Here is a 22,832-nt window from a genome sequence, read left to right on the forward strand (position 1 = left end):
GCTTTCAGAATTACAATTATTACACAAAGAATATGACTCTACTTCCAGGAAATCGTGCATATGGGGTTAAACATTCATGATTTGACATTTGTTGGAGGTGCAAACTCCAGGACAGGTGGTGATGTTAACTGCACATGGATTTTACTAGGTGTGTGTGTGATGGCCAGAGTTTCAGACCCCAGGTGAGCCTAGCATAAAGGACGCCACTGGCTTCACTAATTTCCCCTCCCATTCCTCAGACACGTTGGGAAGATACTATTAGTGGTGGCACTGGTGAATCTCCTGTGGTGACATTGCTTGTTAAGGGTCCACCGTCCTCCAGGACAGGGTTGCCTACTGGTCATCAGAGGGCTTTGTTGTGCTCACATTTCCAAATAGACACTGCATAGAGAAGACCAAGACCTTTGAATGTCAGAGAACCTACTGATGCTCAGGATTCTGGAAATACTGACTGTCTTCTGTGACAGAGAATTCAGTACTTCCCAGGAAGGCTGGTCCCTTTCTTTGAGAGCCTTTATTGTGGCAAGGGTTTCCTCCATCCTGGGATTTCACACCCACTGTTGCAGTCTGCTCTGTGCTCACATGGAATCAGCCTCAACGCTTCTTCCAGCCATTGATCAAATAAACGTTTACTGACAGCTGTTGGTGTTAGTGGGGCTACATTGCTGAATGGAACATGGGACATGTTCTGAAGGAACTCTCAGTCTAGTGGTGCCAACAGACCACGTGCAGAAGTGGGTGGGGGACATCCCTATTCTTGGTGTTCACAGAGTTTATGTGAGGATTGATTTCAGGAGGGTTAGTGGTTGAATGATAGATTTCAAGGGTAATCTGAAAATCAAACCATAAGCAAATGATACCGATAAAACATTTACCTGTTGCAAGCCTGTTTCCACCTTTACCTGGCTAACTGGAGTACATTTTTAGCAGCTCAGGGCTCAGAATCTCCCAGGGCTCAGCATCTCCCTTGCCAATGGGGGAGCGGCTCTTGGGGCTGGGTGTGCAGGAGCGGCTCTGTCCCGGGGGCCACAGGTGCCGGGAGATCCCCTGGAAGCAGAAGGCTGGGGCAGCAGCACGGCTCGGTCCAGGCCTGCCTTCCTCTGCCACTAGATGGAGAACTTCTCTCAGTTTTCCCCAGGGCTCTGGGGAGGCCATGGAGGAGGCTTGTGCACATCCTTTTGAATTTTGATACCATTTTAAGGAATTCCAACTCAAATGTTAGGAAGCATTCAGTTAATTTTTTTAAAAGCTCAAATTTTGTGTTTGTTTAGTTTATTTTAACATACTGCACTTACATTTAACAAATACTTAATTAATTGGATTTTCAAAATGCTCTGGCCTATATTTATTCCTGGGAGATTTCCAGCGGAATGCACATGGACACTTGTTTCAACATAAGTAAGAAGTACCTCAAAGCCCTTGTAAGTGACCTGTTCTTTCCTGGACCAACCAGACATGATGAATGGTGTGGGGGGCTGGGGAGGCTGGGGACAGCTTCCTTTCACTTTCACAATTCCCTCTATCTACCCGAGCATTTATTCCTAAGTCCTCAGCACAGAGACAGACACAACAGAGCCTCAAGCACGAGCTGATTACCCGTGAGGGCATTTTGGCTGCTCTGTCTTCACACCCGTTCACCCACTGAACCCTCCTCTTAGAGACAGCGTTCAGTCTCTGTTTCTACAGAGGAGGCAGGTCAGACCTAGTCATTAGCCCACACAGCACCTCCCACCCCAAGAGGTGGGAATTAGGAGCTGCGCTGGCTTTGGCCCCTGAGTATGTGGCTGTGTTCCTGGTCCTGTGTTTTGCAGTGGGGCCCCAAGAAGCCTGCACATTTGGATGGCTGCAGCCGGGTGGTCACAGGCCATGCTGGGAGCCCTCCCGTGAAACCTTCCAGAGCTGTGCCCCACCTGGTCTGGGGACTGGTGTAGACCAGAGACATTGAAGGAGGATGGAGACGATCTGAGCCAGCATTTGTCCTCAAGCCGAGATGCAAGAACAGCTTGAAACCTAGGGACAGGGGAGCCTGGCAAGGGGAGGGTCCCAAGATGCCAATGCCTCCTGCCTCCTGGAGCCCCGGATTCCACATCGTGTGAATGTGTGGAAATAGCGGCTTTCATGAGGAACATTTCTCTAACTGCAAAGGAAATTAGGCAAGCAGTTTAGTTAGGAGAAGCAGAAGCAAGAGGAAAGTGATTTGCCTTTTTTTCCTCTTTTTCTCCTGGGAGGAGGATGATCCTGCAAGAATCTACCAGCAGGGCATAAAGAGTCCTTCCCTATTTGCTGTAAAAAATTCCACCCTCCTACTGCTGCTCCTCAGAGTTTCTGTTTTGCAGGTAGCTGCTGGCAGGAGGGGACTGGAGGTCACAGAAGAGCCCAGCCAGGGCTCAGACCCACAGGGACAGGGTGGAAGTTGAGGAGATCCCAGGGTTCCAAGTCACTGGGGACAAGCAGTCCCCATGTTAGCCAACACCTTGAAGGGAGCAGTGAGCCTGCTTTATAAAAAGCACATGTCCTCAGGCAAGTGGGATTTCCCTGGCTGGCAGAGTAAAAGGCATGGTCCCTAAAGGGGAAGTGAAAGTTGCTGCATAATTTGAATATTGAAGGCAGGCTTCAAGATCCAATTCCTCTGGCTTCATCGGGAAGTGGCTGGGAGCACAAGGTTTAGTTGGGAAGGGAATTGATGTTCACTGCCACCACCTTGTGCCAGGCACTGGGCTGGACATTGGGGGTGGGGGCAGAGGCACGGGGTCGATGAAAGGTTCCATATCTGTACTGTCCAGTACAGCAGCCATGGCCAAACATATGTAACTGAGCATGTGCAATGTGACTATTACAGCTGAGGGACTGAATTTTCTATTGTATTTAATTTTCTGACTTTAAATAGGCGCATGTGGCCAGTGGCTGCTGTATGGAATGGTACTGCTGCATGCAGAACCTCTGGGGAATGGAGCAAATGCACTGTTCTGTAGGCTCTGGCATCTCCAAGCTACAGGTGTGCAAAGGGAAGCTCATTTTCTTTCAGCAAAATCAAGAAGTCAATTGCTTTTTGCTTTTGTGTATTCAGTCTCTCCAAGGAGCCTAAATGGGTGTGTGTGTGCACCCATAGCATGTGGCAGTGACTACGACATCTTAAGGATGAGAAAGTGTTTCTCTTTTTTGTTGCTCCACATGGTTCTACGTGGGTTCCACCCAGGTGGGTGGGAGTCTGAACTGCTCCGAGCCCCATGGTGTGCTGACAAGGGTGAGTCCCATCAGCTGGGGGACCTCAGGGGAGGCCGGTGACTCTCTAAGCCTCTTTCACATGGTCTCTGAGATGAGGGGGTAAGGACACCGTGTTGCAGGATTGCTGTCCCACTGCTGCTGCAGTGTTCCTTGTATTGTGTGTCTGACCCACAGAAACCTTAATTGGTGATGGCGTGTCTGTGCCCACTTGGGAGGAGGCTGCGTTCAGCCCAGTCACAGGAAGGTTATTCATCTCCCACATCCAGCACCTTGGTAAGCAAGGCCTGACACTGAGAACTGATCTGCTTTTCAGGCAAAGCTGGAAATGCTGGTGGAGGCTGCTGATGCCTCCTTCTTAGATAGGAGAGAATGGACATTTCCTCTTCATCCTTATCCAGAAACTCTTTTTACTAAGAAAGTTTTAGATCAACAGAAACTGATGTTAGGATGTGAAGCAAGGGATGAAAATTATTGCACAAACTTCTACTGAATACCTACTTTGTGCTATTAAGGTAAGCACTATGCCCTACTGGGTGCTTGGCGGAATGCTGGGAGGCTGGGTGGTCAGCTGTGGCTTTATAAATGAGCTTTTTAAGACTCCCTCCACCAACAGAGATTTAGTTTTATCCTATGTTTGGGTTAAGGATTTTGTGTAATGTACAGCAGGCTCTGTCAAGGGAAAGAAGCCCTCGCTGATCCCGGAAGGTGGACCCAGCCATCGTGTGCTGTGTGTCTGCTTGACACTTGGCTAAGGCTTTGAAGGTAATTGTTACATGTAAATACGTTCAGTATGGCAGAAACTTTGCTTTCTGTGTGCTTTTTTCTGCTCAGTTTTCTACTACTGAGTTTCCTTCCAAATCACCAGTCTTTCTCAGAACATGTCTTCATTCCATCATCAGAACTTAGGCACACACCAGAGAGGTGAATTTTCAAGTTACTTATCCTGTGTTTTTCCCTAGAACTATTTTGACTGCCCCTGGCCCCAGCCTCTCAACATAAAGTATTGCAAGCAAGTTTTACACTCCCAAGGGAAACAATTTTGAGGATTCTTCCAGTTCCAGAGGAGAAGTGGAGGGGTTGGGCTGATGGGCGAAAGGATTGAAAGGTATAAACTTCCAGTTACAAAATCACTAAGTCATGGGATGTGATGGACAGCATGGTGGCCATAGTTAATTATACTGTGTTGCATATTGGGAAGTTGCTAAGAGAGTAGATCTTAAAAGTTCTCATCACAAGAAAAAACATTTGTAGCTATGTGTGATGATGAATTTTAAAAATGACTGACTCTAAACCAAAACATCTATATGGCAAATATAAATATGAGTAATATCTGAAAGATCCAGTCATGGGGGAATATTTGGAAAACAAGCAACTTGTTATCTTAGCTGATATCTTTCCTTTTCCTTTACATTACAAATAAAACACTATATATATATATACATACACACACATATATATTTATTAAGGTATCATTGATATACAATCTTATGAAGGTTTCACATTAGCAACATTGTGGTTATTACATTCACCCATATTATCAAGTCCCCCCACCAGCCCCATTGTAGTCACTGTCCCATCAGCATAGTAAGATGCTACATAGTCACAACTTGTCTTCTCTGGGCTATACTGCCTTTTTGTGTGTTATCATCATGTGTGCTAATTATGTGTGTTAATCATAATGCCCCTTAATCCCCTTCTCCCTCCCTGCGCCCACCCCCCAGTCCCCTTCTTTTTGGTAACTGTCCATTCTTGGGTTCTGTGAATCTGCTGCTGTTTTGTTCCTTCAGTTTTTTCTTTGTTCTTATACTCCACAGATGAGTGAAATCATTTGGTACTTGTCTTTCTCCGCCTGGCTTATTTCACTGAGCATAATACCCTCCAGCTCCATCCATGTTGTTGCAAATGGTAGGATTTGTTTTCTTCTTATGGCTGAGTAATATTCCATTGTGTATATGTACCACATCTTCTTTATCCATTCATCTACTGATGGGCACTTAGGTTGCCTCCATGTTTTGGCTATTGTAAATAGTACTGCAATAAACATAGGGGTACATATGTCTTTTTGAATCTTGGATCTTGTTTTCTTTGGGTAAATTCCCAAGAGTGGAATTCCTGGGTCAAATGGTATTTCTATTTTTAGTTTTTTGAAGCACCTCCATATTGTTTTCCACAATGATTGAACTAATTTACATTCCCACCAGCAGTGTAGGAGGGTTTCCCTTTCTCTGCATTCTCCCCAGCATTTGTTGTTCCTTGTCTTTTTGATGGTGGCCATCCTAACTGGTGTGAGGTGATATCTCATTGTGTTTTTAATTTGCATTTCCCTGATAATTAGCAATGTGGAGCATCTTTTCATGTGCTTGTTGGTCATCTGAATTTCTTCTTTGGAGAAGTGTCTGTTCATATCCTCTGCCCAATTTTTAATCAGATTATTTGCTTTTTGGATGTTGAGGCACGTGAGTTCTTTATATATTTTGGATGTTAACCCCTTATCGGATATGTCATTTATGAATATATTCTCCCATACTGTAGTGTGCTTTTTATTCTGCTGATGGTGTCCTTTGCTGTACAGAAGCTTTTTAGTTTGATGCAGTCCCATGTATTCATTTTTGCTTTTGTTTCCCTTGTCCGAGGAGATGCGTTCAGGAAAAAATTGCTCATGTTTATATTCAAAAGAGTTTTGCCTATGTTTTCTTCTAAGAGTATTATGGTTTCATGGCTTACATTCAGATCTTTGATCCATTTTGAGTTTACTTTTGTGTATGGAGTTAGACGATAATCCAGTTTCAGTCTCTTACATGTAGCTGTCCAGTTTTGCCAACACCAGCTGTTGAAGAGGCTGTCATTTCCCCATTGTACATGCACGGCTCCTTTATCGTATATTAATTGACCATATATGCTTGGGTTTATATCTGGGCATTCTAGTCTGTTCCATTGGTCTATGGGTCTGTTCTTGTGCCAGTACCAAATTGTCTTGATTACTATGGCTTTGTAGTAGACCTTGAAGTTGGGGAGCATAATCCCCCCTGCTTTATTCTTCCTTCTCAGGATTGCTTTGGATATTCGGGGTCTTTTGTTGTTACTTATGAATTTTAGAACTATTTGTTCTAGTTTGTTGAAGAATGCTGTTGGTATTTTCATAGGGATTGAATTGAATCTGTAGATTGCTTTAGGCAGGATGGTGTGCTAGTTCATTGTTAGCATATAGGAATGCAACAGATTTTTGTGTATTAATTTTGTATCCTGAAACTTTGCTGAACTCAGTTATTAGTTCTAGTGGTTTTTGGGTGGATCCTTTAAGGTATGTACAATATCATGTCAGCTGCAAACAGTGCCAGTTTTACTTCTTCCTTACCAATCTGGATGCCTTTTATTTCTTTGTGTTGTCTTATTGCTGTGGCTAAGACCTCTAGTACTATGTTGAATAAAAGTGGAAAGAATGGGTATCCTTGCCTTGTTCCTGATCTTAGAAGAAAAGCTTTCAGCTTTTCACTGTTCAGTATGATGCTGGCTGTGGGTTTGTCGTATATGATCTTTATTATGTTGAGGTACTTGCCTTCTCTGCCCATTTTGTTGAGAGTTTTTATCATGAATGGATGTTGAATTTTGCTGAACACTTTTTCAGCATCTATTGAGATGATCATGTGATTTTTGTCCTTCTCTTTACTAATGTAGTGTATGATGTTGATGGATTTTTGAATATTGTACCATCCTTGCATCCCTGGAATAAATCCCATTGATTATGATGATCTTTTCAGTGTATTTTTTAATTCAGTTTGCTAATAGTTTTGCATCTATGTTCATCAGAGATATTGGTCTGTAATTTTCTTTTTTGTGAGATCTTTGCAACACACTAGATATAGTATTAAGATATGCTACTATTTTAATATTGTCATGTTGCTTTTATTTTGTTATTATAAATCCCACTATCCTGGATATGTGGGCTCTGTGAACTCTGTATGACTTTGGGGAGATAACTTGTCCTGTCTGGACCTTGAGATTCCATATTTGTAAACAGGTGTAATGGAGCTTTGTAAGAATTACGAGAGCATCTATGTAGGGCTCCTAGCACTGTGCCTAATACAACCAACTCAAATTTTTTTTTCAAATCTCCAGGAATTTGACAACTAGGCTAATGGTATTTTCTCCAAGGCCTGAATCAAAACATATATGATGTAAATGATATGTTGCTACTTTTCATACGTCAACACAGATAGGACCTGAGACTGTTCTGAATTGCCCAGGCCCTAAATGTCACCATCGAGTAGAGGCATAGGCTGCTGAAGATGATAACCCTGCCTCTTTCTCTCCTGCCATAAAGAGAATAGACTTACTCCCCCAATCTTGACTCTGAAATCCCCATTACACCCATGTTGGCTGCAGAAGGATGTGCCCTCGAGACAGGTCCACTGTCCTGGAAAGGCAGGAAACAGCTCATGCGAGAACTCTTCTGTGGCAGAGACACCAACTAGTTCCATGGAGCGCTAGGGACACTCTCTGGGCCAGGGTCTGTGCTGTCACTGCGGTTTCAGGCCCATGATGTGACATCCTCCAAGTCACCAACCTGAGCCTGTGTCTCCATCCACGTCCTAGGGTGCTGACAACCGCCATGAGCATCACAGGGCCTGGTATCCCAGGACTGACTTGCTGGGCAGCAGCCTGGGGCTTCAGTGCTGGGGGATAGCCAGGGAGCTTCTACGAGATTGGGACAGGTTGGGTGCAGTTCCCAGTGCTCTGAAGGGTCCCCCCGCTCCTAGAGTGATACACATATTGATGCTAATAAAAAAGGAGTGGTGGGGACTTTGGGGGCTAAATCTATTTGTGGGATTAAATAAACTATACTCCATTCTTCTGGAAGCCTTTCAAAGGCTAACATGTAGAGTGCATCTCCTAGAGGTGGCAGGAGCCTGTGGCTTTTCCTGAACCACTTGGCCCACACTCCTTTTTGTATTATGCATAATGGGCTTTAGGAAATGTGACTTTGAAAAAGTCACTCAGCTTCCCTGGCCTTAGTTTCACTACCTGAAATTGATGCTCACACCCATCTCCACCCTTCCTCCAAAGGGCCAAGCTGCTGCTGAGCAGCCTGGCTGCTCCAGGACCAGGACAGGGGGCTCATTTTCTATTTCTCTCCCCACCCCCTGCTTAGCTTTGATGCTGAGAGGCCCCTCTGGCTAAGCACAGACCCGCCTCCTCCCTCTGGTCTCCCTGCACTGGGCTGTCCCCTTTGCACCCACAGAGGCTGCAGGCCCTCCCAGGACACTCTAGCCAAGACCAGTGGCATGACCTTCCTCCAGTGATGCTCCCTTTGGGCCTCTAGACCTGCCCTCATGCCGTCATTCTGCCTCAGATTTCTTCACTCAAGCAAGTCGTTAGATCTTTTAGGTAACTCCCCTTCCTGAGTTTTTGCCTACTGGATCTGTCCATTTCTGATACAAGACTGTTGGGGTCACCAACCGTAATAATGGACTCATCTTTCCCTGCATTCCTATCAGTTTTGGCTTCCTATATTTTAATGTTCTGTTGCATGCATGTTAAGAACTGTTATGCCTGCTTGGAGAACCAACCCCTTTATCATGATGTAATACCCTCTTTATCCCTGACAGCTTTCCTTGCACTGTAGTCTGCTCTGTCCAAAAGTAACACAGCCACTCCTGCTTTCTTTTGATTAGCACCAGCATGACAAGACCATTTCCATCCCTTTGCTTTTAATCCATGTCTTTCTACTTAGAGTGACTTTCCTGTAGACAACATGTCCCTGGGGCTCATTGGTGGGTCTCCTCAGGCAAGCTCTGGGTTTTAACTGGCACATGTGCCCTGAAGATGTTTGAAGGGAGCATGCCAGTGGGATTCTATCTGCCACACTTGCTACTGTTTTCTACTGGTTGCCTCTGTTCTTCATTTCTTTTTTGGTCTGCCACTCTCTACCTTCTCTGGTTTTCACTGAGCATTTTGTGTGATACTGTCTCTTCCCCCTCCGTCTCTGTGGCTCAAGATTCAGCTGAAACGCACTTGGCCAGGGAATGCGTCAGGCCTGCCTCCCTGCCTTACAGCATCTCTCATTCCAGTGCAGCAGCTCCCCCAGGACCACTCAGCCTGTCCCCTGGCTGAGACCCGCTGCAAGGGCCTGAAGGTTAGGATGTGGAGAGGACCGTCCTGGGGAGCCTCAGGCTGCCCAGGGCAGGCCTGTGTTCCACTGCCTCCTGCCTTTCCCTGGGAAGAGTGACATGGGCTCTGAAGCAAGTGGAAAGATGGGAGTGGGCTTCAGAAGGAAGAGGTGTGGGCTTGGGGTGCAGGTCATTATCTACCTCAGGGAGTGGGGTGGAGGGTCCATCTTATATCCCACCCTCCATGCTGCACCCTGACCTTGAATGCTGCTGTAGGTTTGCGGGTGACTGAGGCAAGACCACTGCCCTCTGGGGGCTCACAGTCCAATGGAGGATGTGGGCCCTTGACTCACAGCCCTGTGAGAACCCAGGCCCAGACTCAGATAAAGCTTCCAGGGACGCTGAGACCTGGTCTCGAGAAAGCCCTGAGAATTAGGTACAATGAGCCCAGCATTGCTACCTGAGTAGGTCAGCAGCTGGGAGGCTGGAGAGAGCACTTGGGGTCGGGTGCAGGCTGAATGCCACTCAGGAGAGGTGGACTTGATCTGGAGTGGGCTCCCTGACCTCTGGGGGTCCCAGGGATCATGGCAGGCCTCCCTGAGCTCACGATGCATCATCAACACACAACTGTGTTCCTGCAGGATGGTAAGAGGGTAGTTCAAAAATGGGATCCAGATGCTTAACTGAATGGATCTGGGTGTGGGCAAGGGGGAGCCGTGGTGGGTTTTGGGACAGGCAGTGCACAGAAGGGAGGTGGGCTCCAAAAGGGGAATCAAACCGAGGGCCCCAAAACCACGGGCCCTTCTTGCCGCGGGCCTGGGCCCGCCCTCGCCCACAGGAAGTGGGAGGCACGGTGGTGATGAGGAAGCTGCACAGGTGCTGGCTGGGAGCAGGGCGAGAGGTGCCCCAGGAGCTGACACTGCCCGGGAAGCCACAGCAAGCGCTCCGGGGAGCCTGGCCCCCCCCTCCCCGAGGGCTTCCGGGAGACGGGCGGGTGGGGAGGGCACTGCAGGGCATGCCGCCTGTGCCCATGCTGAGACTGTGAGCTGGGCTGAGGCCGAGGGATGGCAGGGCGGAGAGGGGAGCTGCCTGGGCTGACTCACCAAGGGAGGAACAGAATATCTTTGGAAAATTCACACACTCAACGTCACATCTAGTTGGTTTGACAAAACATGGGAAAGAAGAACTGAAATTTGTTAACTGTACCGAGATCCATGCAGTTCACTTCAGGGGACAGTTTTGGTACCAAATTATCCTTGTTATGCAAATCTCCCCCCCAGCGGCCGGTTCCCAGTTGTGCATGGGGATGGTGGTGACTGCATCTGCTTCCCCTTGTGCCGATTCACTCTGGCAACCACGGCCATCTGCTCGCCCTGGGCCAGAGCCCTGCTGCCCGGCAGGAGGGAGGCACCACAGCTTCCAGACAGGGGCAGCCTCAGGAGACAGAACTCGGGACGTCGGCCTCGCTCCTGTGCTTGGCCTTGACAAAAAGCAGAAAGAGCAAGGGGGCTTCCCAGTGAGGGTTCCACCTTCCTCCCTAGGAAAACACTGCCTAGGACTTGGCGTTTTTGAGGCATCAGGTCCAAGCCCATGGGGCACCGAGTTCCTCATTTCTTCTCCGCCAGTGTCTCTCTCGAGGCCCCACCTTGGTCACCCACAGACGTTGCTGCAAGAGTCCTGGATACTCAGCCAGTGGCTTCTTCTCAGTCCCGTCCTCATTTCTTCTGCTCCTTTGGGACCTGCTTATGGCTTCTCTTTTTGCATTGAGGAATTGTGAGATGCTGTACTCAACGGGCTTTCCCTCTGCTCGAGAAATCGTTTCCTCTCCTTGGCTGTCCCAAAGCTGTCTCCTCCCTCCTACCTTTCTCCTTGAACACCCTCCTATGCCCACCACAGGCTCCTAACAGCCAGCCGAGTGCTGTGACTCTGAGCCCTGCAGCCTCTCTCTAAAGCTGACCCATTCTCAGCAGACAATTGCTTACACAAAACCACACTCCCCTCTTCAAACCTTCTGCCCATCTCCCCTTTTCCTACTAACAGTGCATACAGGATCTGAGATGTGGGGCCAATTCCTCCTTAGCCTTCAGTGAGCAATAGATTTAATCATCTTAAATGTATGGTTATGTAACAAATATCTGTTGAGCACCATCTCAGTTTGTAGGGTTGCTACAACAAAATACTAGAAGTGGGTGGCTTATGAACTACAGAAGTTTATTTATCCCAGTTCTGGAGGCTGCAAGTCTGAAACCAGGGTCAGGATTTGTGTGCAACACAGCAAGTATTCTGGTTTTCCACCCTCTGATTCTCTTGTTTATATCTGAGTTGTTGCAAACTCAAGAGGCAAAGAGAAAGACAGGAATGATTACCCCTCTTCAAAAAATAGGACCTGGTTGGGTCTGGAGAACAGGATCAAGGCTGTAACTGCCTTGAGGAGTGACAGGATGGGGAGTCAGCTTAGCTGACTCGGGGAAGCTGGTCCCACATCTGGTGAGTGGACTCCATGCAGAACTCCAGCTCCAGAGAGTGGGTCTCTATAAACTGCATTTGTAATAGCCACCCAGCTGATTCTGAGCTGCATTTGAGGGATCTGCGTGGGGGACTGTTGGATAACCTGGTGCCTGGGGAAAGCTGGAGAGGGTGAGGAAGTCTCGGGTAGCCACAGCTGGGAACTGGGGATTTGGGTTAATGGTGGGAGAAGCTGATGGGAGGGCAGGGCCTGGGTTGTGAGGAAGAACAGTTTTCTAAGAGTCAGGGACCCATGTCCTCTGTTAGAGCAGTGTGGGATGGGTTACCTGGCGAGAGGCGGGCAAACTCCGCAGCAGGAGGCAGCGCCATGGCTCTACCCTCATGGAGCTCCTGGGCTCTAGTGCTGGGCAAGGCCAAAGGGGTTCAGAGAGATGCCCTGGCCTTAGAGGGGCACAGAGCTCCTGTGCGGGCGGTCTGAAAACTTCCCCCACGTCTTGTACTGATTGCTCAGCTCCTTGAGTTTCCTTTACATACCTTGCTGTGTGTCTGGAGATGAAAGGCCACACAAAAGAACATAACTTTGGAAACAGCATGTGCTTCCAATGAGAATGCGAGGTTTTGCCGAGGAGTCACAAAAGCCCCAACACATTATATTTTAATAAGAAATACAACTAATTAATTGGAAAAGGAATCAGGGATTTGGTCTCTGAGCTGCCAGTTCTGATGTTTAGCTCCCTGCATTTCACACAAACATTAAAATAGAGGGTGACTTTTAAAACCGCAACATTCATCAGGACTAGAGGGATATGCACGGGAGCAGCTGTTTCAGAGGCAATGAGGAAACGCTCCCAGGAGCTCCCAGGGCTGCCCCCAGGGAAACGTGGTCGGGGAGTTCAGGAGCTGCTCCAGCTGTGCTGGCTATGGTGGCAGGCTGGCAGCTTTGTGTCCACATGTCACTTCCACTTGGGTTCTTCTGGCCCTCAGCGCCTGCTGCTGGCTCTTCTCACCTCACTGGGGCCCACCTGGGACAAGGTGCTGTCCCCTGGGGCCCACCTGGCAGATCTTTCCTGACTCCCAGTTTCAGATGTGCATGTGAACTGCTGTTGGTCCTCACCATCACCCTACGAAGGGGGCGCCCCACCCAGTCAGCCTCTCCAGAGTGAGGCACATCATTTGGGCCCATTGAGCGGATGCTCCATGGACTCACCAACAGTCTGCAGGGACCAAGGGATGGTAAGTAGACACCAAAGGGTTACAGTGGTGAAAGTTCCTGCTAATTATATGAGAATAATCCTTCTTATGATGGCCTAAAAAAAGGGGAGTGTGAGTCAAGAAATGAAGCCTAATACCCGACCAGCGCCTCTGGAGATGGACATTTGAAACATTGCTCTCCCCCAGTGGCCACATGTACTCCCACAGACTCAGTCATTGTGGGACTTGAGCAGCAAAGATGTAGACAAACATGGTCTTCTCTGTCCCCATCGAGCCCCCACCCTTTTGAGTTGCTTTCCACCTCAGTGTGAGCCCAGCTTAGTTGTCAGTGAATCTGATCCTCTCTCTTTGTTCTTTGGATCCGTGATCACTGAGAAGTCACAAGGCACAGGCACCAGTTTTTTTTGTTTTTTGTTTTTTTTTGTATAGGTGCCAGTTTTTAAGTGGATGGTCACACCTCTCCATGAAGGCAGCACACTTTTACAGTGAGGTAGTCCAAGTGGGCTGCAAAGGTCCTGGAAAGATGCTGCCTTGGGAAGCTTCAGTATTTTTGAAGGTCCCTTTTGGGACCTGATGCCTGGGGCCACTGTGAAGCAGTGCAGTCTGCTTATTTCACTGGGGTCTCACCTCGTTTGGATCAAATGCTTTACTATGTAAACTGGTCTCATCTTATTCACTAATCTGAACCCATATGATGTCTGGCCACTTCTCCAGGATTTTCACAGTGTTTGCAGTAATGCAGCCCTGCAGCCAAGCTGAGATAAGCCTTCTGGTTTCACCCAGCCCTGGCCTAAATGTGCTGGGTGAGGGCCTGTGAGGTGGCCACTGTGGTGGGTCACTGTCTTCTGTGCTCCCACAGCCATGGGCCTGCCACTGGTGGCATCATGAAGTGTGCTGTGAATAGCTGGAAGTGTATTTCTTGTAGCCCACTACCCCCACCCACCCTCAAGTCCACACTTGGAAGTCAAAGACTGAGCCTTAGTTCTCCAGGGCCAGCTGGGCTGAGGACAGGAGGTGGTCAGTCTGCTGAACTGCCCAGCTATGCTGCAAACAACATTGCAGGCACATGATCACACATGGGGCCCAGCTGGTGCCTTCCCCTTCTCCCTACCCCAAGGCGGCCTCTGCCCTCTCTGATGGCAGCAGATGGCCACTCGGTGGGGCCCTGTCTTACACCAGTGTGGACTTCACAGGATGGGGCCGACAGGGTATTCATTGCATTTATTTGTTCTATCACTACAGAAGAAGCATTTCAAAATGTGTACAAAAGAATACTCTATTCCACCAGGGGTTACACCCCTTGTTCACAGCTAAACAGAAATAATTTAACATCATCATAGAGGCAGGTTGGAAATACAACTGCATTTCCTCATTTACAATCCTGTACATGTATTTGCCAGAGTGGCAGCTGAAGACCTAAAGCTGCATTGAATACAAACAAATTGGACCTTAACAATCACCACACACAACATTGTAAAAAAGTGTATTAGAAAGTATTGGAAACAATATTGCATATTAATATCTGGTCACACTTGTTCACAGTGAGTGCTATGCAACAAGAGCATATGTGCTTTTTTCTGATGCCTGGACATCTTAAATAAGTCTGATTTTGGTTCACTATAAAGTAAAAAAAATCCACATTGAACTGAATGAGAGAGATCTGGATTTTAAGTAGAGTTGATCCTTCATTATTGCTGGAACTTAAGAGCAGGACAGAGAAATACATTTGCTTCATGGTTTGTGTATATAAGTCCATTTCATTTTGCTTTTGTTTTGGCAAAAAGAGGACTCTATAAGAGTCACAAAGTAATCTGAACAAAACAAAAAAATCTCACAAAAATAGGAAAAAAACCCAACAGAAACAAAACTCACATTCTTGTAACATGTAGTTCTTTTTCTCAAGGAAGGTTTTAAGATTTCATTACATCGTTGATTCTGAACAGCAAGTGGAACATGCTGGCATCTGAAGTGACTGGTGCTGGGACATGCCCTTTGGTGATAAAGCAGTAACACAGTTCTTAGGGACTCTTCGTCTAGGTCAAGCCCATGCTCTGTGGCACCCATCACAGAAGGGACCTGGGCAGGGGGCAGGAGTCCAGGCTCTACATGGAGGGAAGCTGGGTGACAGGAGGGGCAGGAACACTAAACAGCGATTTCTCGTTGAAGTCAACAGATCAATCTGCTATAGTGGCTCTCCTTTCTCTGATACTTAAACACATGAGAGTGTGTGAAACGTAGACATGCTTCAGTACACAGTGGTTCCCAGGACACACACACCCTCAAACAACAGAATAAACCACACAACGAAAAGGTGTGAGGTCATGCAGAATCCTACTTTTACCAGCTAGATGCAAAATGGTAACAGCTTTTGGTACAGAATATGGCCACCTCTCAAACATAATTTAATTACTTATTGACGTTATGTGAAACCTTACTTTAAATACAATAGTTCAAAGAAACATGGTGTTACGAAACATGGTGTTACGATAAACATGGTGTTACGATGTTTACACACAATAAAAGGTGTGTAAATAGACAGTTACATTGGCTATAAAAGGCAGTGGGAGGAAGGGGAAAGCATTTTAAAAAGAACTCCTGTAGCGACTATTTACAATTCTGGGTAAGCTTTGTTTGAAGCCATGGGGAAAAATAACTCCTTTCAACTAACTGACTCTGTGGGATGGATGGACTGGAACAGAGTGGGTGCAACTGGCCAGCAAGCTGGTAAGAAGTCTGTCACCTCGAACATGTTCACTTGGAGGAAGCATTATCTTTCTCAGGAATTGCATATTGGCCTAAAGCTGTCAGCAGCCAGCTCCTATCTACTCTCTTTTACTCAGGGCACTGGTGTGCCATGGTCTAAATTATTACCATTTTATTTCCTGTTTCAAAATGCTACACCATTCTGTAATCAAAGAAACCCATAACCCAGGAATGCTATCTGTGTAGACTCCCTCCTTTCAACAAACTCAAATGCACTCGGGCAGGCCTGTTTCTGAAGACCGAGGGTGAGTAACTCATTTGCAGAGTCTATAATGAATCCAAAGGAACACGAGTCAGGATACGGCTGCTCCCTGGGAAAATTCTTCCAGTGTTTTTATTTCTGGAAGGTCCCCAGACCTTTCACTGACTTAGATTCATTTCCAGCAGTGGTTCTCAACTTGGGGTGTTTGTCTCCAGGGGACATTTGGCAATGTCCACAGAGATTTTTGGTGGCCAACTGAAGATGCTACTGGCATCTACTGGGTGGCGACCAGGAATGCTGCTAAACGCCCTGCAGTTCTCAGGAGAGTCCCCATGACATGGAATCATCCAGCCCCAAGGTCAGTGGCACTGTGACAGGCACCCGGAGTTGGGATGACATGTGCAGGTGCTTACATGCACTGTTTCCTGTTTTCTCATGTTCATCTTGGTTCAGTTTTGGCAAAGACAAGAACTGTAAACATCTGAAATTATGTGTTCTTCCTTGTTAGGTGGTCAGGATTATTTTCCTAATGAGGGGATAGCCCTGAAGGAAGCCCCTCTCTGGTTGGGACTAGGACCCCCAGGCACTGCAGTGGGGCTACAGAGAGCACTGGATGTCTAAGCCTGCAGGGGAAGCTCTGCCTCCAGCGTCACGTGCCCCTTTCCTGTCCTCCCTCATGGGCTGGTCACCCAGCCACCCAGTGAGAATGGGTGCAGGGCCATCCATCGTATTTATGTGTGGACACCTGGGTGCTGCTTTGTCCTTGCAGGAGAGAGTTTCAGATTGTTTGAAAGGTTAGTTTTAAGCAGGTAGGTTCTGTGTGCCAGCAACACTGGTTGGCTTCACTTGTCTTATTTCCATGGTCTGAAAATTAATGGTCATTTTGAATCCTTGTTTTAAGGATTTTTAAACAAGAATAATATACAGTGAAGATAGGGAAAGAAATTTACCAACAGGAAGAAATCTAGACCTGTGGCTACAAACAAAACATGCACTTTTGTGGGTGGGCCCTTATGCAGGAAAACAGGCTTCTGATCATAGGTAGAACCAGCCTGGAGGGAATAGATACCCAAAGGAAAGATTGGAATTGGGATTAACACTTTGGTGTCTGAGGAATTTACTGTCTGCGAGGCTCAAAAGGAACTGAGGTCCAAATTTCAGGGTGGGTGTTATAAATGTAGTGATAGACTCTTGCCATTGAAGGAGTGGGGCTGGGAAGCAAAGGACCACAGTCTCCAGTATGCTCGCAAGGACACGAGTCCACTCCACCGGCAGCAAGCCTCAAAGGCCGAGCAGTATCGCCTGGTTTGGACATGGAGGATGAGTCTGAAAGGCTGTCCCTCCCATTGCACCCTCCCCCCACCATCTTGCCCTCTGCCCAGGGTGCTTGATGGTCACAGCTTTTCCCCAACGATGTATTTTCCTGTGTAGAATATGACTTAGAATAGCATCTTTAAAAAACTGCAGGCTCTCCGCCCTAGATGCATGCAGACCCAGGCTGTGGCCTCGGCATGGTGTCTAAGCCCCGCTGCGATGGCGGCACCTCACCTGGGGCATCTGCTCACCTGGAGCCCACAGGCACTGGGACGCACCTCAGGTGCTGTGCTCGGGGCTTCCGGGGCCTGGGAAACCACATCTGTGCGGATTGAATTACGCATGAACTGGCTCATTCCTTCCCAGGCTTTGGCCTGTTTCTGTAAGGTTCTCTCTGACAATGATAAGCAGTTTGGAGGAGGGGGTTCTGGGAAGCGGCATGAGTGGGGTTCAGCTAGCAGTCTATGAAACGTCTAGTAAGACAGCAGTTTTGGGAGCTCCACATGTAACCCTGCACCTAACAACAAAACTCTTATTTTCAAAAAGCAAATCAAATCCCAACCAACTGAAACAAAACGAAACAGAACACCACCTAGAAATCAAAGCACAGTGTTCTGGCGCAGTCCGTGCTGCTGGAAGGAGGGGCGGGCGGGCGGTGGCCCGTGTGCTTTTCTTGGAGGGGGTCCATGCCGCACAGGGGGCTTAGCTCATGTGGAAGCGGTGCTCCCCCCGCGTGATGTGGGACGAGAACTCGTACCTGTCCTGGCTGTGGTAGCCACACATGTTGCACTCAAAAGGATCACGGAAGCCGTGGCAGCCCATGTGGATGGTGTACATGACGTGGTCCAGGAAGAGCACCCTGCAGTGTTCGCACCGGTGCACCTTCATCGGCTCCCCGCTCGGGCCGATCACCCGGAAGGCGTCCTGGGAGCTCTCGGAGGCCGCCCGCAGCACGTCGTAGGCCTGGTGCTCCTCCTTGATGGACAGGCCGTTGCGCGCGTGCGGGTTGATGTGGTTGGTCAGGTAGATGAGGCCGCCCCGCTGCTCCTCGTTGTTGCTCTCGGTGTCTGTGGAGTCTTGGCAGCTGTTGCTCGGGGACGCCTCCCTTTCGGAGGACACCGACTTGGCCTTGGAGAGCAGCAGCAGGTTCTCCACGGCGCTGTCCTGGGCGGAGTGGTTGGACCGCGGGGGGCCCTCCACATGCGGCTTGTGGAGCTGGTACATGGGGCTGATGACCGGGACCACCTCGGAGCTGCCTGGGGGCATCTGCACGAGGGGGCGCAGGGACTCGGCCCCCAGGTAGCTGATGGCGTTGTTGATGGCTTGGTCCATCACGTGGGTCTGCATCATCTCATTCTCCTTCTCGTAGCTGGCACTGCTGTCATAGGGCATGTCTGACAGGCACTTGTCCCCTGTGGGAAGAAGGTGACAGTCCGTGAGGCCTGGAAAACCTCTGTGGCAACAGCTGACATCTAACCCAAGAGGGGCACCGACCTAGTGGTGTCCCGGTGTGCCTGCAGATGTGCAATGTGAACACCTCCACAATACTGGAAGGTGGAGCATCTCTGTGGGCACTAGCACAGGGACCTGCCTGAGCTGCCCTTTAAGTAAATGTGGCTGGACAAATGGGCTGTTGGTGGCTGGTAAGGGTGGTGGCAGCACAATGAGTAGCTGAAGCCAAGACGGTGCATGTCAATTTCAACAGCACACATTCAAACAGACTACACAAATATGTATGTCTTTTCCTATGGATGGTATAACTAAGCTGTATTACATTTAACTTAAGATTAATTTTCAAATGATGTGTTTTCAATAGAGTGTTCTAAGTAATTTACAATACCTAGTTAATTTATCATAAATTTATTTAAGATACACAATTATAAGATTGTTCACAATATGCATCATGTATTTACTTAAAGCATTACAAGATACATTTTAAAATTCATAACTTGAATAACTCTAGAATGAAATTTAATCAAAATATGATATTGGTGTATTATTTATAATAAAATGATATCATTCTTGTCAATAACGCAAAGCTGGCTCTGACTCGTGGAGAGAGTAAAAAGGATGGTCAGTCCCCACCTGATGCTCCTCAAATCCCACCTGCCCTGCAATTGTTAACAGCACTGGAGCCACGGGGTGGAAATTTGGGAGCAAACCGAGGAAGCTGCCAGGTGAAGGTGTGCCATTCATTTGTTCTTTCAAAAATTACTGAGCATGAATGATGCCCAAGGAACTCGCCAGCACTCAGCAGCAAAGAGCTTCACCTCAGTAATAGTCCGTTTGTTAGAGCAAGTAGGCTTCCCGGGGAAAGGGGAAATCTGGGACTAGCTTTGGCTTCTTGAAGATAGCTTTTGCATAAAAGTAAAATGAATTTCCTTGAAGATACACCTTGATAAATTCAGTATGAAACCACCGCTTAATATGCAGATCCACTCATTCACTGTTTGGCCTCCTACTGTCAGAGCAGCTGACTGGCTTTCCTTTCAGTGTAGTTAATTCCAAGTCCAAGCCCTCGGGCCATGCTTGTTTACATTTTACCCCTCACAAGCTGTTTTTTCCTTCAATGCATCTTCATTGAGAGTTTACCATAAAGCAGACAGGAGGGATAGAGAGGGGAGCACATGAAATGGTCCCCATGGTTAGCAGTGCACAGCTAACAGGGTAGAGGGACATTAAAGCATACTGGCCCAGAGCAGTTGGGTAGCATCCCAGTCTGAGGGGCCCTGGGGAGAAAAAAAAGGCTTGCTTCCAGAGCATCACACAGGCTTGTGAACCCAGAAGAATCAGCCAGGCAAGTGGGGTTTTGTGTCCCAACGCAGGAAGCAGCAAGGGGAAACTGAGATGAGAAAGAGCCCAGAGCTTTAGAGGGACAGAATGAAGGTGGTGGGGCCAGAGCCCTGGGCATGGGATGGCAGGGGACAGGGTCACATCGGTAGACAGGGCTGGACCAAGCAGAGGCTTTGCCCACAGGCGGATGGGAAGCCACTGAAGGGTATGAAGGCAGGAGGGCCCTTCTCAGTTGCCAGGGCAAGAACAGGTGAGGAGGGCAAGGTAAAGAAGGTAGCCACAAGGGGCCAGGTTATAGGCTGTTGGTGGCTGGTAGGGTGGTGGCAGCATGGAGTCCCCACACCTCCCACACCTGACATTGAGGTCTGCTGGAAGACCTGCCATTTTAGCAATGGAAGGATAAAGTACTCAATAGCTCATAAATAGTCCTTTTAAAAAAAATTCTCTGTCCATTGATAACTGTCCAGGAGTACGCTCCATCATACCATACAGAGCCTTTAGGTCTCATTTCTTGCTTTGCAAGGGAAACTTATCATCTAACGGCCTGGCTTCCATTCATTCTAATCTGCTGCTGGCCAGGAGTGGCACATGTCCTGATAATGGTACAGTGTGATCCTTAGATTAAGGGAAGAAGACCTCTTGGTGGCTGGTCACACCCTCGGCAGAAACTCTGCAGAAACTGAACAAAACAGGATCTCTTTGGAAGTTGGGAGGCAGTGACACAGAAGTGGTGTCTCTCTCCATTAAAGGTTACAAAAAGTAGTTGGGTAGCATTACTGAAACCACAGTAATTTTTAACTTTTTGTTTTGTTATGTTTTGAAGGCTAGAGGTCTCGCTACACCAACTCTAGAACAGAATGAATCCATTCTGGCTTGTCCCCCAATCTATCCCTCTACCAAACCCTGGCAAGGAGCAGAGTTGGGGCCAACTTTGAGGCCAATGCTAATATATACTAACAGGTTTACAGCCCCAATAAAAATGCCACTTTCCCATCTAATCATCCTGTTTCTCCACAAAGTCACGGCTCTGTGGTTATCCAAACAGCCAATCAGATCCGTTGTTTTAAAAACTTGGTATCAACAACAAATGGGTGTAGGAAAAAAAGACATATTTAGAATACGAAGGCATATTGAAACTATCCACAACATTTCTCTTCCGTAATTCTCCACAGAGTGAGAAAACTAAAAACCCCCAAAATTCACTTTGGCAATTGGCTAAGGAAACAAACATATTCTAAAGTACATATTTAACAAAATCAAGGACCAAGGAGAGAAATTCTGGCACAAGATACACAGCAAAGCTTGGCTGCTGATCTCATTTCTAAAAACCTTACGTATGAATCAATTAAGTCCTTATATTTTCCTCAGTATCCTCCTATCTGTAGAGAATCAATTCAAATAAATGTCTTTTTACACTTCTGATGAAAGAGCAGTTGCTGAAGCCTCGGCTAGCCAGGACAGAGTAACTAACACTGGCCAAGCAAGCAGTCAGGCCTGCTCCCACGTCCTCTATGCTGTCGGCTGAGGTGGAAGGGACCCAAAGCCCTGAGCATCTCCCTGTGGGGAGGAGAATTACTCCCCCCAGTTCAGTGATAACTAGTTTAGGGCATTTAACCAGAATCTCAAAATGAGGGAGAGAGAACAGAGAGAGTTTTTAACAAAGCCTGCACTTTGCCTCACCTGCACTCCCTCCTCCACCCACCCCTGGCATTATTTCAGGATTTAGAAAAGCCGATATCTCTCACAGGGGAAAAAAAATAAGGCTCACATACAGTGGGAAGAATGTTGACATGTCAATCAGGCTCTATCAGCCCAAGATGGAAAGAAGTGTCATGGTTACTGTGAAAATATTTTCTAGAAATACAAGGGAATGTAGGAAGAAAGGAAGTAAAACAGACCAATATAGCCCATCCTTGGAAAAAAACTTAATTCAAGGTAGAGAGGAAATGTCTCGTATTTGCTTTGTGACATGGACTCAATGACAGAAAATACTGAAAGAGCATGTTAAAGCAACAGAATGAGATGAAAAAGGAGATTTTGGATCTCAAGAAGCAAAATGATGTTCAAAGCAGTATTACTACAGAATTGACACATGGATTAGAAGCATCAAGTAATAGAACATAAAATACTAAAAATGGAATTACTGACATAGAGGAAAAGCACAAGATCATAACTGTGAATAAATGTGAAAACAATTTCAAAAATAAACTTAAAAAAATACTAACAGATATAGAAGACAAATTATCTGACATAAGGACAACTGGGATCCCTGAATGCAGATCCTAACAGATGGAACAAAAGATGTTTTCATAGAAAAGAGAACTTCCCAGAGATTAAGAGAAGAAGAAAGTTGGAAAAAGTTGCTTGGAGGTAAAGTCCAACCAGTTAACAGATTAACCAAAATAAATAGAAATAGCACTAAAAGGACTAGGTCTGAGCCTTGAATCTATTTAAATATAGAGTTAGTAAAAAAACAGCTAAACTACTATGAGAATTACAATTGCAGAATAGAATGTGGATATTATGAAACTGGGTGATGTAAAAATAATAATATAACTGAACACTGGGAAATAAAATAATGTCCTTATTTTTCAGAGTCAGTAGATACCACCTAAATTGAAACAAGTGGATTAGAAAATGATTTGAGGGTCTTGTTTTTCTTACTATATAATAATGTATTTTTAATTTTAGAGAAACCCTTTAAAAATGGTATCTTTCTGTGAGAAAATGTTTATTTGAAGATCAGCCAG

General features: G+C 47.0%; 1 protein-coding gene across 10 annotated transcripts in view; it reads right to left on the reverse strand.

The window, feature by feature from the left end:
- Positions 1-14,268: 14,268 nt before the first annotated feature.
- The window catches only part of IKZF1 (IKAROS family zinc finger 1), a 90,123-nt gene continuing 81,559 nt past the window's right edge, over positions 14,269-22,832 (reverse strand). For all 10 annotated transcript variants that reach the window (XM_057505336.1, XM_057505332.1, XM_036918829.2 and 7 more), the window contains one exon: positions 14,269-18,701. In XM_057505336.1, the coding sequence (XP_057361319.1) occupies positions 17,992-18,701 (710 nt within the window). In that variant the 3' untranslated portion in view covers positions 14,269-17,991. The remainder of the gene's footprint in view (positions 18,702-22,832) is intronic.

The sequence above is a fragment of the Manis pentadactyla genome, chromosome 7 (genome assembly GCF_030020395.1).
Source record: "Manis pentadactyla isolate mManPen7 chromosome 7, mManPen7.hap1, whole genome shotgun sequence".
NCBI lineage: Eukaryota > Metazoa > Chordata > Mammalia > Pholidota > Manidae > Manis > Manis pentadactyla.